Source organism: Trachemys scripta, chromosome 1, assembly GCF_013100865.1.
Source record: "Trachemys scripta elegans isolate TJP31775 chromosome 1, CAS_Tse_1.0, whole genome shotgun sequence".
NCBI lineage: Eukaryota > Metazoa > Chordata > Testudines > Emydidae > Trachemys > Trachemys scripta.
This window is the reverse complement of record NC_048298.1, coordinates 266,915,161-266,932,925: the sequence shown is the minus strand read 5'-3', so window position 1 is coordinate 266,932,925 and position 17,765 is coordinate 266,915,161. Positions and strand designations below refer to the sequence as shown.

General features: G+C 45.1%; 1 protein-coding gene across 13 annotated transcripts in view; it reads right to left on the bottom strand.

Moving 5' to 3' along the window:
- Window positions 1-15,184, bottom strand: part of MYCBP2 (MYC binding protein 2) — a 395,137-nt gene extending 379,953 nt beyond the window's left edge. For 11 of the 13 annotated variants that reach the window (XM_034758293.1, XM_034758294.1, XM_034758297.1 and 8 more), the window contains exon 1: window positions 14,462-15,184. In XM_034758293.1, the coding sequence (XP_034614184.1) occupies window positions 14,462-14,748 (287 nt within the window). In that variant the 5' untranslated portion in view covers window positions 14,749-15,184. The remainder of the gene's footprint in view (window positions 1-14,461) is intronic. The other 2 variants (XM_034758300.1, XM_034758303.1) reach the window with 1 other exon arrangement.
- Window positions 15,185-17,765: the final 2,581 nt, after the last annotated feature.

Here is a 17,765-nt window from a genome sequence, read left to right as displayed (position 1 = left end):
GGGGGGGGGGGGGGGAGAAGAGCCCAGGGCTGGGGCAGCAGGAGGGTACAGGTGGGGGGCCAGAGCTGGGGTAGCAGGGGGTGTGAGTGGGGGAGAGTCCAGGACTGAGGCAATACAGGGGTGCGGGGGGAGCCCAGGGCGGGGAAGGGCAAAAAACCTAGAGCTGGCTCTGTTCCTACCATTCACAGCAAGCTGCAGATTTCAGTTCCATACGCCTTCCCCCACCCTTTCCTGTTGCTAGTGGCCAAGGGAATGCTGGGAAATGTAGTTCTTTCCCTGCTCCAGGGCTGGCTCTATAGGCAGGGAGCTAACCAAGGAACTACAGCTCCCAGGGCCCCGTTGGGTCTCAGCTCCCATGCTGGATTCTTTCGCCCCTTGCAAATCTGCCGCCCCAAGCAACTGCGTGCTTTGCTGGTGCCTAGAGCAGGCCCTGTCCACAGGCTCTTGAACGCATATGGCTCAATGTGCTAATTAACAAAGCCAATAAAGGGGAACTAGTGGGGGGGTGGGGGGAGATCTGCAACAGACCACCAAATCAAGCTTGTGAACAGAATGAGTTACATGCTAAGTACCTATCTAATATGTGAAGGACATGGGGGACTTCAATTTAGGAGATATATGCTGGAGATCTCATATAGCTAGTAATAAGTCGTCAAGTTTCTATAAATTATACATGATAATTTTCTAAACACAAATAGGTGTTACACCCAACACAAATTAACTATTTAGGACCTCATTATGACGGATAAAGATGAATTAATCACTGGACTGGAAACTGCTGGTTGCTGAGAAACCGGTGACCATGACCCATATACATTCAATATGGGCAAACAGAACAGTCCCAACCAGTCATTTACACTTGGTGTTTCAAAAGAGCTAATTTCCCAGACCCAAGGAAAAGTTTATATACAAACAGGTGAATGAGAATTTGGAGTTCTTTAAGAACTGCCATGATTCCACAATCAAGGAAAGAGGACAACTTTGTCTAAAAATTCCTCCTGGTTCAGTGGCAAATTGAAGGAAGCAATTAGGAATAAAAAAAGGAACATAGCAAAAAGAAAAAAAGGCAAAATATACAGTAATAAATATAATTAGAATTATTAACTGTAGAAAACAGATAAGGAAAGCTGAACACATCGGGGAAACATCAGATAGGGCTAAGAAAAAGAAGTAGGAGAACTTAAGTATATTAGGAATGAAAGAAAACCTAGCAATGGTACAGGCCCATTAACAGATGAACATGACAAAATTATTAATAAAGAAAAGGCAGAAATGTTCAATAAATATTTCTGTTCTGTATTTGGAAAGATGCTGGATGGTGTAATTTGTATGGCATGAAGATGATGTAATTTCCAGTACATTAGTAACAAAGGAGCACATTACATCTATTAGGGATACATGCTTTTTAAAAATCAGTAGGCTCAGATAACTTGCACCCCAGAGTTCTAAGGAGTTGGCTGAGGAGATCTCAGGACAGTTGGTGATAATTAAAAAAAAAAAAAAAAACTTGATATACCAGGGAAATTCCAGAAGCAGGGTGACCTGGGTAACTATAAACTCATTAGCCTGACATCAATGCTAGGCAAAATAATGTAAAGTCTGCTGCAGGACTTTAGTAGAGAAGAGGAATAAAATTAATGCCAGACAACATAGTTCTTTTAAAATAGGTCTTGTCAAATATATCTGTTTACATTATTTGAAGAGATTATAAGTTTGGTATGATTACAAAATTATAACAGTAACTGCGCACATGTAATACACAAACTTTTGTAAAGAGTTTGACTTAGTATCACATGACATTCTAATTTTAAAAAAGATCACGTTAAATGGATTAAGAACCAGCAAACTAACAGATCTCAAAAAGTAGTGGTCAAAGGGGATGTTTCTAATGGTGTTCCTCGGGGCTCAGCACTAGACTTGATGCTACTCAAAATTTTCATCAATGATCTGGGAGCCAGTATAAAAATCACTTGATAAAATTTGCAGATGACACAAAAATTGGCACAATGCTAAATAATGAAGACAGGACAGTCATACAGAGCTATCTGGATTGCTTGATAAGACAGGCCCATTCAAATAAAATGCATTTAAATACAGCCAAATGCAAAGATATAAATATAGGAAAAAGGAGCGGAAGCCGCACTTACAGAATGGGGGACTTTATCCTGGAAAGCAGCGACTCCAAAAGAATTCAGAGCTCATAGAAGACCAGCAATGTAACACCCACCCAGTACAAGGCTGCAACAAATGGGCTAATATGATCCTTAGTGGTGTAAACAGGGGAGTAGCAATTAGGAGTAAAGTCTGTACGTGTCATCAGTGAAAATGACAAAGGAACACTGCATCCAGTTCTGGTGTCCATATGGAGAACGAGCAGAAAGCAGCCACAAATATGAGTCAAGGACTCATGAAAATGTCTTACAGTGAATGATTTAAAGAGCCTAATCTGTTTAGTTTATTGAAAAGAAAATCAAGAGGTGAATTCACTAGTGTGTAAGTACCTTTGTGGAGAAAATACCAGAAATTAAAAGGTTGTTTAATCTAGTAGAGAACCAACCACAGGAAGCTGAAGCCAGACAAATTAACAAGTTAGGTACACACTTTTAAAAGTGAGAGTGATTAACCACTGGAACAAACTATCAAGGGAAATGGAGGCTTCTCCATCTTTTGATGTCTTCAAATCAAGGCTGGATGCCTTTCCTGAAGGTAGGTTTTAGCCAAACAAATTATGCTACAGTGAAATACAAGTTAGTGGACTCAATACAGAGATAGCTGGGTGAGATTTAATGGCCTGTGAGATACCAGCAGATCAGTCTAGACCAGACTTCTCAAACTGTGGTCCGTGGACGAGCTCCATTCAGGAGTCCCTGGATAGTTCCCTCTAAGGTGCACACCTGGGTGGCCACCCACACGAGAATGAAGGGTCACCCACCTAATTAGTGGAGCAGGCACAGCTCCACTAATTAGGTGTCTGGACCCTGGAGAATACACACATGTAAGGTGAGGTGGTGGCCTTGGAGGGAAGTGGTGGCAGGTGGGAGGGGGAAGTGGGGTGAGAAGCAGAGGTGGGGGGAATTTGGGATATGCAGGGCTGCAGCAGGCAAAGAAAGAGGCGATTTTCCCCAGCTCCAGGGTTGCGGCTGCCAGGAAGATACGGCCCTCCTTCCCAGCCTCAGCTCGGGGACTGCCACAGCGGGGGAGAGAGGACACATCCATCGCATTAGGAAGGTAAGACTACTGATATTAAAATATAAGTTGTGTGTTTTATTTGTAAAACAAAAAAAATAATAATTAAGGTTTTTTTATATAGCGCTTTTATCCAAAGCGCTTTACAATAGTTAGCTAACGGTACAAACAACATTTGGAAAGATCATTAAGTGGTCCCCAAGACCCGCAGCAATTTTCACGCGATCCATGAAAAAAAATAAGTTTGAGAACCAGTGGTGTAGACCATCTCATGATCCCTTCTGGCCTTAAATTCTATGAATTGTGAAGACCTGAAAAATTGGTTCTAAGATGTGATCACTAAGTGTGTGGTTCTCATTTTCTGGTGCTCATCTTAACACTCACAGGTGGCCTGACTCAAAAGTGCTAAGCTCTCAACTTCAACAGAAGTCAAGGAGATCAGCAGGTACTCACTGTACCTGATTTTTCAGAGGTAATGTCTCAAAATAAGCACCCAATCACTAAGATAAAAATCAGAGGATTCTTTTGCACATTTTGGACAATCTATAAATGGAAAACTACTACTTCGTATTTCAAAGTTTCTGTGATATAAATTCATTAAATACTCCAAGGTACTAAGATAGTATTGTTAATAAGTGCAATGGAAAAGCCCCTAAGATAGTTTAAAAAAATCTTATTCAGTCCATATTTGGATGGAATGCAGGTAATAAACCATGGTCCTAAAAACCGAATGACGAAAATGAAGAGAAATATTGAACAGTTGTCTCACTCAATAAGTACCAAACATCCAGTGTTACAAAGAAGGCAGGATCCTATGGAAAAAAGAGTAAGTAATCATGTCACTAAAGATTGCATAATAATTCCATATGTACATGGAGGTAGAACAGAAGTTCCATGGGCAAATTTAATTCTGGCATTTCCTAACTTTTGAAAAAACTAACATTAAAAGAATGTATTTTTTTTGTATACAATGTCTATAGAACCATAGATATACATAACACTATGAAAACAGATTAAGACTGGATTCTCTGTACTAAGAGATTATGATGTCAACTAAGATGGGGACAGAAGGAGATGAAAACACGGGGAGAGAGCAGAAGAGAAAGGAGAGAACTATGGGTAAGACAGCAACTTGGAAGACACATGTATGGCGCCTCCAAAGTTTTCTGATATATTTTTTAAATGAAACTCCAATGAAGAAGGGAGGGGTTTAAGAAGGAATTAAAGGAAGAAAGTATGGCAGATGGAATTAAGTGGAGCATTCCAGGGATAGAAGACATAAAAATAAGGTATTTTTCATACCTAGATATCAAAAGTATTCCTCAGATAACGTAGTTCTGAAAAACAGAAAAATTGATTCAAGCGCTTTTATATCACCGATTTGAGATTATAGGTAAAAATACTCTACCCAGCTCACAAAAGACTTGCCTCCATTTCAGATTCTGCCTATACCAACCAACCACGTGGAGAGGAGAAGCCAGAGATTCTCCAACAAAATCACCCGCATAGTGAAGGTGCAGAGCATCATGCAGAAGAACCTTGAACTACAACTGCTCACCCTAAAAGAAAAAAGAATCTGATGGGACAAGAGAACTGGACAAGTAGGCATTCTATGGGTTACTAGTACATAAAGTATTCAGAGTCTGACCACCTGAATCATGAAATACAAAGTCCTCTTCTGGGCTGATGTTATATGGGTAGACACCAGGGCAAAACCTTAAGTGGGATCCCTTATTAGAAGAGATGATTATTTTATAACTGTCTTGGCCCCATCTCTTACCAAGTCTTGATATATTTCCTCTATTCTTAACTATTAATAGAAAAATGAAATCCCCTTGTGGGAGTCTGCAGGAGCTGGTCTTAACCGTCACATTCCATTAGTTACAAAATTAATATCTCCCTAAATCTAACTGGACTAGGAAAATAGATCAATTTCATTGCAGGTTACTTGACAAAAGATGACAGTCGAGCTCAGTAGGACTGACATCACTAGAATTTCAGATGGTATTACCACAAACACAATACCTCAAGACTACAGAGGTCTGCAGGACATGGTTTCTCAAAAGGGGCAGGGTCATTTACATTGTTTTTTCAAAAGCACTGTAAGTGCAATTGAAGATTTTAACACACATTAGAAGGCATACATGTTTCAGATTTTTTCCCCCTGTAGCTAAATAAATCTGTTTTTAATAAAATGAACAAATTAGTTAATGTTAACCAAGACATTTCTTAAATGGTCATACTCTAGCTTTTCGGTAACTGAAAAGTACATACAGCAGGCACTATAAATGCATTTTTTTGTGTAAGAGAATGATAGAAGGGGTGTTGAGCTTCTCATAACATCTATACATAAAATTGTAAGCTGTTTAAATGTCGCTATTAGAGCATGCAGAAATTAATATTACAAGTCTTCAAAAAGCAAAAAAATAATTTGAAACTGATTACTGTAACTCCCAACCACACTGCAAGGCAGGAAGAAGGGAGACAATCCACTAAAAGAATGTGAAAATGGCTGGATAGCAAAAAGCAGTGTATCCCGCAAACAGCTACATTGAGGTTTTCCACCTCTTCATACATTTAAGCTTGTCTTCTTTACTTCCCCTCCATACAGAAATTTTTTTAAAAGAAAGATGCTGATACAAAAAAGTAACTCTTATTTAAAAGATTAGATAATCAGAATTTAGGGCCAAAAGGGACAACCAGATCATCTAGTGTGACCTCCTGCATACAACAGGCCACCAGCACCCCATAGCACTCATACATTGACCCAATCATCTGTATCTTCTAATGAAAACAAGCATGCAATATTAAGGAAAAAACGGACGTATCACAATGTGCTGCTCACAATACTTATCACTCTTCAAAACAAGATATTACACTCGACAATCTTTTCAATTTGTATTATAATTTACAACACACATTGGGAGGGAAAAAATCAATTTTAATACTTACAAAATATATTGTTGACAAAACATACTTCCTCAAAGCAGGTACAGAAAAAGAAAAAAAAGACCGCTGCACAAACTTCCCTATCCTGCCTCACTTGCATGTCTCAGCAGTAACTACAGAGAACACAGTGAGAAATGAGAAGGCAGTTTGCTCTCCCTGTCCACTCCTTTACCTCACCGACAGCAAACAAAGGCAAAACATCACCACTTAGCAACATGAACAGGTAACTATGAGGGCTTGTCCTGAAACCACAGACTCATTTTAAAATTGCCACGAAACAGCTGTCAAAGTGAAACTACTTTTGGTCACTTCCAAAATAAACTAGATTTGAACTAGAGTTTAAAACACAAATGGCTTTACATATCCCTTTATTATTAATCTAACCCAGCAGTTCTCAAATTATGGGTTGGGACCCCCAGTGGGTCCCAACCCTATTTTAATGGGGTTGCCAGGGCTGGCGTTAGACTTGCTTTGGGCCATAGCCCGAGTCCCAGTCCCACCACCCAGGGCGGAAGTCCAAGCCTGAGGGCTTCAGTCCTAGGCGGCAGGGCTCAGGTTTTGGCTTTAGCCCTGGGCGGCGGGGCTCAGGTTACAGGCCCCTCACCCAGGGCTGAACCCTTGGGCTTCAGCTTTGGGCCCCCCCAGCCAGGGCAGTGGGGCTCGGGCTTTGGCCATCCCTCCTGGGGTTAGTTATTTTTGTTGTCAGAAGAGGGTCATGGTGCAATGAAGTTTGAGACCCGCCGAAAATCCCTACACAATGCAGTTTCAACAAATCAGCTAATCCCCTCTAAAATATTTTAAATTTTAGACAGGAAGCATTTATTTTGAACAAAGTGTTAGGAATCAAGACCACAAAAACAGACAAAAATGCCCTTTAGCATTTCTTGATTTCTAGTCAGGATTGTTCCACCTCTTCATTTGCCAAAACTAGCTTCTTCTTCTAATTTCCAAAGCCCCACGTATAACCTCTGTGTTCCCATTGTCACCCCAACACTTCAAGTCATATCATTTTTAAAATTACTCAATACCTCATTTCATTTTGAATCACTCATTGCAGTTTATCACTTTAAACTGCTTTGACCTCAGAAGTAGTTATTCAAATTATGATTTTCTACATCTCTTTTCCTCAAAGCCCCTTTCCAACATTTACTAAATTTTACAATGAATCAGTTTACTTGATTCCTCCACTACTTCAGTCATTAATGTACTTTTAAATAGAACGGTGTATCAACTTTTAAACTCTTAAGCATTGTCAGAATTTCTACCACCCACCTTTAAAAAGTACACATCCTCTTGTAGTACACCTTGTGTACTAGTGCAAGACAAGAAACAGCACTAAAAAAATAAATGCATTCAGCTACTGAAGAGGATTAACTAACATCACAATAAATTGAAAAGATTAAAACAGGATGTATAAAAATTACAATTAAAGAGTCTGCTACTATATCACTGATTCTCAAATATTCAGAAGTTACATAACTTGTTGAAAGCCTCATCTCTCTCACCAGAAATTGGTCCAATAAGAGATATCATCTCACCCACCTTGTCTCTCTAATATCCTGGGATCAACATGGCTACAACAACACTGAATTCAACAACTTTTGTCAGTTTTCCAATAAAATACAATTATCAATGTATAACGTAATGTAAATTAGTCTAATAGTGTTAAGCCAGAAAAAAAAACTCTGAAGAGGCTAGCCTAGGGGTCGGCAACCTCTGGCACGCGGCTCGCCAGGGTAAGCACCCTGGCGGGCCGGGCCAGTTTGTTTACCTGCCGCATCCGCAGGTTTGGCCGATCGCGGCTCCCACTGGCCGCAATTCGCCGCTCCAGGCCAACAGGGACAGTGAGAAGCAGCGTGGGCCGAAGGATGTGCTGGCCGCAGCTTCCCACCGCGCCCATTGGCCTGGAGCGGCGAACCACGGCCAGTGGGAGCCGCAATCGGCCAAACCTGCAGACACGACAGGTAAACAAACCGGTCCGGCCCGCCAGCGTGCTTGCTCTGGTGAGCCATGTGCCAGAGGCTGCCGACCCCTGGGATCACATATCTTATTTTACAAAAGGAATGGAAAATGTGGTCATACAATGCATGTATTTTTCACAAGAAACACCAGTGTCTAACTATGTTATTATTATTGTTGTATAATCTATAATTCAGTCCATTATTTCTGGCTAAATATGACTCATGTATTTTCAAGTTGCATTATAGCACTGTAAGCAGATCTGAAGCAATGAAACTAAAAAACTTCTGAATCTCAAGGTAAAAAGCAGCCTAATGTTTTCAAAAATGACAGGTGGTGTTTGGCTTTTAGTGTGAAAAACAAGCAGAAGTTTTCAAAGTCTGAAGGTAGTAAGTATCTTTGTAGACATTCTTCATCAAACTGCGCGGAAGTGGGGGAGAGGGACCAAAAAAAAACTTGTAATAGCTGACAACTTGCTACAGGGAATGTGCAGATATACATTAAGAGGGTTGGATGTGCTGGTCTAACAGTATCCTTTGGCAACCAACCCAAAGAGCTGATATTCAAAACCAAGAAATCAGCTTCTTTTCATCAAGCAGTGTAATATCGAGGTACAAACATAAGGTGCAGGAAAGTCCTAAACTGAGGGAAAGATAGCTATAGATTAATGTTAAAATAATATATTTTATAGCTAAGGCTGCGAGACTGTCACAGAAGTCATGGATTCTGTGACTTTCCATGACTTCTGCAGCGGTTGGTGCTGGCTCAGGGGCTGCCCGAGACAGGCAGCCCCTGGGCTAGCACAGCAGTTTGGGTGTGTGGAAGGGGGCTCAGAACTAGGGGCAGGGGGTTGGAGGGTACATGGGGACACTTACCTCAGGGTGGGGGACTCCCAGACTCCAACTGGCATAGCCCCCCTGCAGCTCCTATGCAGCTGAGGGGTCAATCCACGCTTCATGCTGCCCCACCCCCGCAGGCCTCACCCCTGCAGCTCCCATTGGCTGCGGTTTCTGGCCAATGGGAGCTGCAGCAGCTGGCACTTGTGGCAGGAACAGCAGAGCCCATGCCCTGGCCCCTGCCTCCGCCGCCTAGGAGCTGCAGGGACGCGGACCTGGGTAGAAAGCCCCTGCCAGGCCCGCCAAACCCTTCCCACGCCCCAGCACCAGCAGAGGTCCCAGGCCATGCACCGCAGGCCTTCCCTCCCCCTCATCAGCAGGGGTTCCAGGGCCGTGCACCATGCTACCACTCGGCCCCACCTCCGCCAGCTACAGCAGGGGTCCCAGGCCACATGCCGCACCGCTGCCCGGACTCTCCTCCGCCAGCACCAGCGGGATCTCAGGTCTGCGTGCCACCACCTGGCTTCCCCTCCGCCAGCACCAGCAGGGGTCGGGCCATGGCCCGCCCACCCTAGAAGGGTCCTGGGCACCCCACCCCCAGCAGGGTCCCTAGACTGCCCCCCAGAGCACCCATGGCCCCCCGCCCAAGTCTTAGTCACAACAAGTATTTTTAGTAAAAGTCATGGACAGGTCACGGGCCTGTGAATTTTTGTTTACGGTCCGTGACCTGTCCATGACTTTACTAAAAATATCTGTGACTAAAACGTAGTCTTATTTATAGCAAATGAGTCAAAACTTAACTGAGCTTTTAAAAAACTAGATTCACTTTTCAATAATATGTCTAGATCATGGGTTCTCAAACTGTGGGTCGGGACCCCAAAGTGGGTCGCGACCCTGTTTTAATGGGGTCGCCAGAGCTGGCTTAGACTTGCTGAGGTCCAGGGCCAAAGCCCAAGCCCCACCACCTAGGGATGAAGTCCAAGCCCTGGACAGTGGGGTTCAGGTTACAGGCCCTCTGCCTGGGGCTGAAGCCTTTTGGCTTCGACTCCCCCCGCCAGGAGCAGTTGGGCTTGGGCTTTGCTCCCCCACACTCCCTTCCTGGGTCAGTGGGGCTTGGATGGGCTCAGGCTTCAGTCCCCCCTCCTGGGGTCATGTAGTAATTTCTGTTGTCAGAAGGGGGTTGCAGTGCAATGAAGTTTGAGAACCCCGGTCTAGAGTACTAGGGAAGGTTTCAAACCACAACAGCACTGTTTTTAGGTTTCCTAATATTGCAGTAATCATAAAAATAGAGGTTAAACTTAGATTTACCAAAGTTCATTTGTCTTTTTAAATAATCTTAGTTTAATCCACTATCAAGAAGTTTGACATTAGTCATAGCGCTATGTCAAATTCTTTAAAAAGAATTTGTCTAATGATTCCTGATAATGGTGTAACATTATTGTTAAAATACAGATAGTAACTAACCCTACATAAGAAATATGAAACATCTTTACCTCTGCTTCAATACCTATTACTGAATCTTTTCAGCATGTGATACATCACTCACTACAGCTAGTACAAATAATCTCTGAGTATACATTCATAAATTCTGTACATGATTCTTAAATAATCTATATTTAACTTTGCATTGGCAGTGCTTGGTCAATCTAATATGCTTTGATTTCTAATTTTTCAAAACAAAGTAAAAAGCTTTTATCATAAATCTGACTATAACAGGAGGCATTACTTACAGCTTCATTGTTACAACTGAGTTTAACTGTGCACTTAAAAAAAGATTCAGTATCTCCATTATGCAAGAAAATTAGCGCATCATGCCCCAAATTACAGTATTCTCTGAATACAGAATGAAATTTCTGAGAATTTACAAATCAACTCCTAAATTTGGTCATAATTTAAACTATTTGATTTTAATAATGGAACAGCAGGCTTCAGTTAACATATAGTCTATGTTAGCTTAATTACAACCTAATGCAGTGAAAGTTATTAACTACTGCATCTAGTTAAGACTAGAGTTGGATGAAAAATTAATACTTTTTAGCAAATATTTTAGAGAAAAATTTTACCCTGTTTTTAACCAAAAACATTCAAAACTCAATTTTTCATCCAGCTCTACTTATGACTACAGGCAGCGTGAGGTTAATAACTTAGAACACACTTAACTATTCTGACAGTGGTAACTCAGACTATCACCAATTTTCTTCTACAGAGAAATTGCATGCCACAATTATTTTGGTTGTAATGAATTAGTGGTGAGAGAAAGCCTGGGTTTTTTGGGTCAAGAGTTCTGATGGGGAGATTGCTTAGCTGTTGTCACTGCACTGGAAACAACTGTGCCTGCTCTTAAAAAGTTCCATGGATGACACTAGCAAATAAGGGCTAAATTCAGCAGTACAGTACTCTGTAGTTGCTTACAGTGCTTCAATGACAAAGCAGCTGTAAATCTTATTGACCTAATATATTCTGGCTTCTTTGTGCTGCTTCAAAGTGATTCAAAGCAGTCAAAACATACCAGTGAATCTGGCCTTAATTTACAATTTAAAAATAGTTTAAGATTGATACAATACACATTTTTAACTCTGAGAAACCACAAGCTATCATCTTTAAATTTGTTTCTTCAAGGTTTATGCAAGACATTTTTAATTTTAAAACAATAAAACTATGTTAAACCAGAGTTCAAAGAGAGAGGACGTATCTGGAATTTAAGAGTAAAAGTCATGGCAATCACTGTAATAATTCCAAAACCAACCATTATAAATCTGAATTCAGAATTAATGTTAAGCTTAAAGGAAATCCAAATGTGTTAAGGTGTGGAAACAGAGTTGAGACACCCGAAAAACTTTAATTCTACTCTCTCACGACACCTTGCATAAACCATATAATTAAGGCTGAACCTGAATTTCCTAGGATGAATGTTTGTAGTCCCCGAACAGGTTAAACTGATTTTTAAGGCTCATGATGAGAAGAAAATATTGAAACATGGAATCACAGAATTAAAGGCATAACAAGAGCAGCAAGATTTTCACAGGTGCAGTCTGAAATATGACAGTTTCTTGGTTATACAGATGGGACAGAATGAGGTGGTGCACAAAAACACACACTAAAGGTCAGGGCCCAGAGACGCCTACTGGCCAACAGATAAATCAGAAGGTTGCATTATTCTTGTAGTTTGCAAAATTACTTCTCTCATAGACACACTGGCTACAATTAATTATTGGATCCCCTGTGCTTTCAAAAGGGGGACATAATTCGAGTAAGTAAAGTCAAACTGTAAAAAAAAAAAAAAAAAAAACCACACTTAATTTTAATGTTTCACCAGCATTTACTAGTCAAGGAGTTGATTCACAAAGCTAATATTTCTCTTGTGACTGGCTCTGCTTACCCTATGTCACAACTTAATTCAACTCGAGAATGTGAATAAATACAGCACCCTTCCACCTCCTGTACTTAGGAGGGTCTCCAAATGAGACAGGTGAACATGTCACTGAAATCCTCAGCAATCTCCCAGAGTAAGAGTGAAAGATGAGCGCAGACCCTGCTCACCGGGAAGGTGAAACCAAAGGGATTCATCGCAACAACATTCTCCCTTGTTGTGCATGAAGAAGCAGCCACCAGCAGGTCCCCCGCTATGACCCAGCCTGGGAAGAGGTTAGCACCCTACTCACTCCTGCCCCTTAGGTCATTTTCATGTGGCAAACCCAACACCCAGCTCCCCAGGCACTCACTGCTGACTCTGAGCACAGACTCCACAGCTGTCATGGAAGCAGCAGGACCTATCCCCTTCAGAGCTGAATGGGAGAATCAGGCACTGCAGCCTCCCTGTGCAAGATGCAACATTCGCACATCCCTAAACTGCAGCCCATGGCAAGAAACAGCCATGTGCAGGGTCAAGGCTGCCCTAATCCCAAATGGGGCTGTAAGTATTTTGGTTGGGGTGAGCCCCATTCTGCCCCACCCCTGGTTCTGGGCAATACCCCGCTGCATACTATCTCAGCAGCCACTGCCACCATGCACTGACTCTCACTCCCAGCAGCGAGAGAATGGAGGGTTAGAACCCAGCTTGCACCAGCCACCTTTTCCCCAACAGCCCCATAGGGTTCTGCCTAACCGAACCCGGAGTCCACATGGGACCCACATCTGGCCTCCCCTCTCCCCACCACTGCTGCAGATTGCCCCACGCAACCTCACACAGCTGCTGCTAGGCAGGATGGAGTATGTAGTGTGCTGGTACCCCCATCCCATCTCCCTAGCACATCACATGCTCCAGGTGCTGCTGCTGGGAAAGAAGGCCATCTGGTGTGATAGCCCCCACCCTTGATCCTGCATCCTCTCCACCCACCCAGCGCATTACAGACCATGGGGGAGAGCACCTGTCTAGGATGAAGAGAACAGGTTGGAGGATGAGCCTCAAAGCAGGGACAGGGGCTTGGGGGGAGGGGGAGAGCACGATATCTGGTGTAAAGACAGAGTTCCTGGCCCAGGGTTGCGGAGGAAGCAGGCTTAGGTGCATAGGTCCCCAAAGAGGCGCCATCTTGCCTTAAGTCAAAATACCTGGGCACGGAAACTGCCCTGGGAAGAGAACAGTGACTGGGGAATGGGCACAGTCTGTCCATGGCAGACTAAAACTTAGATGGAGGGCCTCACACTTGCCCAGGAGCCAAAGGTACCAGCTGTTTTAGCTGTCTGGTGGTTAGAGAGTAGGTGCAACACATGCCAAGGTGGAGCCGGTTGAGGAGAGTACCTTACCTGCCCCAGAGAACTGGGTAGAGCAGGATATACATTAAGCACCCAGTGAGTTGGCTGGCAAGGATTACATGTGCTAGCTGGCTAGCAGAGGCAGGGTAGATAGAGGGGGTAGCAGCTCAAAGACACAGGTATGGGCAGAAGAAATGGGCACCTTACCTAACTGGGAGGTCCAAGTGGTGATACATTAGCTGAGTGCATTGCCTTGGGGTAAGGGTGTAATATCCACATGGATGATCTCAGTTACAGGGTGAGTGCATTACCCCCCAGGTGGGGAAACAGCAAATTAGACATACTACCTATCAGAATCACCCTGTCATAAGTAGTCACTAGGCCGGGTGATTTGTTTGGGGGACTCCAGCAAGGGAGGAATAAGGGAGTGAGCTCTGTTACCAGGTACCACCCCCCCTTGGATGAATGGTATTTGCATGGAGGCTCTAGTGAGGGAGGTATTACCTACCCCAGACCCTCGGGATTTTGGGATTACCACCTCGCTGGCTGGCTCGTTATCTAACTCTGGGTCCTTGGGGGCCAGGCGTTACCTGCCTGTTGACTCCGGGCAGGCCCAGGGCGAGTGGGTGCGTTACCTGCCCAGGTGGGAGGCCGGGGGCTCCCTCTGCGGACACGCTAGGTAGCAATGAGGATACATTACCACCCTGAATGGTCGCATTAGTCCTCTATCATAGGACCACCCTGGCAGCTAAGGAAAAGAGTGCATGACACGCCAGGCAGCTGCCTACTGGGTGGGGGGAGGGCGTCCCGCTTGGCCCCGGAGGCCTGGGGTGCGTTACCTGCTCGTGTGGCTCCCCGGATCCCTGTCGCTCAGCGCCGCCGTGTAAATCTTCCGGTATGTGTCTGCCAGGGCCCGGCCCGAGAGCAGCAGCTGGTAGCGGTCCCTGCAGCCCGGAGGTGGCGGCCCCGCCGCTCCTGGCAGCGCCCCGAGCCCCATGGCTGAGCCCTCCTGGGACCCCACGGCCCCCGCCGGGCAGGACCCGCGGGAAGAGGAGAAGAAGAAGAAGCCGCCCTCGGCCCCAGTCTCGGTGGCGGCGGCTCCTGCGGCGGAGGCGGCCGCGCACATCCCTCTCCCCGCCCCCTGGCGGCTGAGCTGCCTCCCCGGCGAGACACGGACACAGGCGGCTCCCGCTGCCTTCACCGCCGGGGCCCGGCCATGGGGAGGCCGCAAACGCCAACACCGGCCCCGGCGCAGCTCATCCAATCGGGCCGGGGCAGGGGGCGCAGTGACACCTCTTCCCCCAGCGGCCCCCCGCTGCCCTGCCGCCGCCTCCTCCGGCTGGAGACCCGGCCGCAGCGCCCGCGCAGCCCCCTGCTGCCGGCGGAGGCCGGTCCCGGAAGGGCCGCGCTGGAAACCGGAGCGAGCTTATGTGTCCGCTGGGGCCCCGCGCCGCTCGCTCGCTCCCGACTCCCGCTGCAGGGGGCGAGGCCGGCGCTGCTTCCCCGCGCGGAGTTTCTCTCACAGCCGCCGCCGCCCTCCGCGCAGCCGCCTCGGCCCCACCCCCTCCGGGTGTCAGACACACACACGGAGCGACTGCGCAGGCGCGACTGAGCCCTCAACGCCCCCCTCCCCGGGAAATCCGGGAGCGAGCCCTTCAGTTCTCACCAGTCTCCCGCGCGCTCGTACCTGCTGCACTGGGCACCCGGCTCCTGCCCCTAGCTGCCGCCACCCTGCAGCGGCGGACATAGGGGAGGCTGCTGCTCACTCAGCCTTCCCCAGCCCTGTGCGTACACGTATGCAAGTGCACTCGTCTACATACACAAAGCACGCATCACACTAATGCCTGAGGGCCTTAGCAGATCAGGGCTCAATTGTGGTCAGCACTTCATAAACATGCAGGCACGGTATGGCAAATTCTAGCAGTTGGGACTTCAAGAAAAACACCAAATATTACAAGAATTGGCAACACAGTCGTCAAAGCTTTACAGCTTCAGTGATTCCAGTCACAGCATTTAGTCCTTGATACAGAGTCTCAGCTTTCATTTTACAACTACCTTTCTAGTCCTTATAGTTGCAGAAATAACCTAAAAGTGAGCATAATCCAATGGAGTAGTAGATTCCTGAGTCTGAAACAATGCATTTAAGAAGTGTGAACTGTCTTATTCACGTGTGAATTCCACAATTTTCTAACCCCAGAATTCATCATTTTTGCCATGGAATTCCCATTTTTGCTGCAGCCAGGGGCCTGGCATTTTGTTTGATCTCTCTCTGTTACCAGAACCTGCCTGCTGCTGCCTTTTTGTTTTCCAGCTTTCCCCACAAATGGCAATTAACTGGATAGGGGAGCAAAACAAACAATTAGTCCGATTTGGCACATGACTTCCACTACTGTCACTCCAGCCATCTTCCTTCATGCTTCCGTTTTTACAGATTACTGCTAAACCATGATGGCCTATAAAGATAAGGCAAAAGGAGAGGATGCCTAGGTTCCACTTCACTGATACTTAGGGCCCTACAAAATTCGTGTCACGGACCGTGAAATCTGTTTTTTTGTGTGCTATTACCCTATACTATACAGATATCATGGGGGAGACCAGCATTTCTCATATTGGGGGTCCTGACCCAAAAAGGAGTTGCTGGTGGGTCGCAAGGTTATTTTAAGGGTAGCGGTATTGCCATCCTTCCGTCTGTGCTGCCTTCAGAGCTGGGTGGCCAGAGAGTGGTGGCTTGTAGCTGCAGAGCAGTGGCTGGTGGCCAGGCGCCCAGCTCTGAAGACAGTGCCTCACCAGCAGCAGCACAGAAGTAAGGGTGGCAATACCATATCATGCCATCCTTACTTCTGTGCTGCTGTGGTGGTGGCGCTGCCTTCAGAGCTGGGCTCCTGGCCAGCAGCCACCGTTCTCCAGCTGCCCAGCTCTGAAGTCAGCGACACTGCCAGCAGCAGTGCAGAAGTAAGGGTAGCAGCACCGCAACCCCTCCTACAATAATCTTGTGACCCCCCACACACACACTCCTTTTTGGGTCAGGACCCGTACAATTACAACATAGTGAAATTTCTGATTTAAATAGCTGAAATCGTGAAATTTAAAATTTTTTAAATCCTATGACAGTGAAATTGACCAAAGTGGACAGTGAATTTGGTAGGGCCCTACTGATACTGAAGTAAAAATGTCAGTATATAGTTCTGCCAACCTATAGATAGAGTGGGCTGTTACAGAAAGACAATATTTTTTGGAATAGAATTTAATGTTTTCTATTCAGTTCCTCCAAAACACTCCTAATTATATGTATTTCAGTACAGTTAAAAATTGTTTCTGTTTTACTCTCAAATATACATATCTATACAATTCAAATTTTGACAGGTATGGTTTCAATGAGATGTTATAAATCAGTCTCCATATTTAAGTCTTTCTTCGTTCAAATTGTAACAAAATTTACCGTATAGCCCCTGTGGGCTTTTGGCTTCTTCATTTATAAGAGTTCTAAATCACATCATTTCTTCTCCATTCCCACCACTAGAATCCTTGTTTGTGGCCATCTGATCATTATTCAATTCAACTACTGTAAGCTCCTCTCTGCTTACCCAAATCCCATTTTGCCCTGCTCATTTTCCCAATACAAAATGCAGTCTCTTATATAACAATCTTCTCTCTACTTCAATCACGTCTCCTTTCTTAGGGGTTGTCTACATTGGCAAGTTTTGTTGCCAAAAACTGCCTTTTGGCGACAAAACAGAGATAGCGTACACACTGCAAGGTCCCTTTTTTCAAAAAAAACCACCTAGATTTGGTGACAAAAATCTTCCATCCCTGCGAGACTTTTGTCTTTTCCCCTCCCTTTACTGCCGACAAACAGCCAGTGTAGACACCACAGGGTTTTTTTTCGATTTTATTGGCCTCCAGAAAGTATCCCACAATTCCCATGCTACCGCTCTGGTCAGTGGTTTGAACTCCACTGCCCTGCAGCCAACCCACCCCTCCCCCTTGCAAGCCCCAGGATTTTTAAAACTCATTTCCTGTTTGCTGGCTTCCCATAGGAGCTTCACAGGTGGCTTCCCAGGTGAGCATGGCTGGCTCTCACACCAAATGCGCTCCTGCTTAGACCACCGCTGAGTTGTTGGATCTGATCAGTAAATGGGGAAA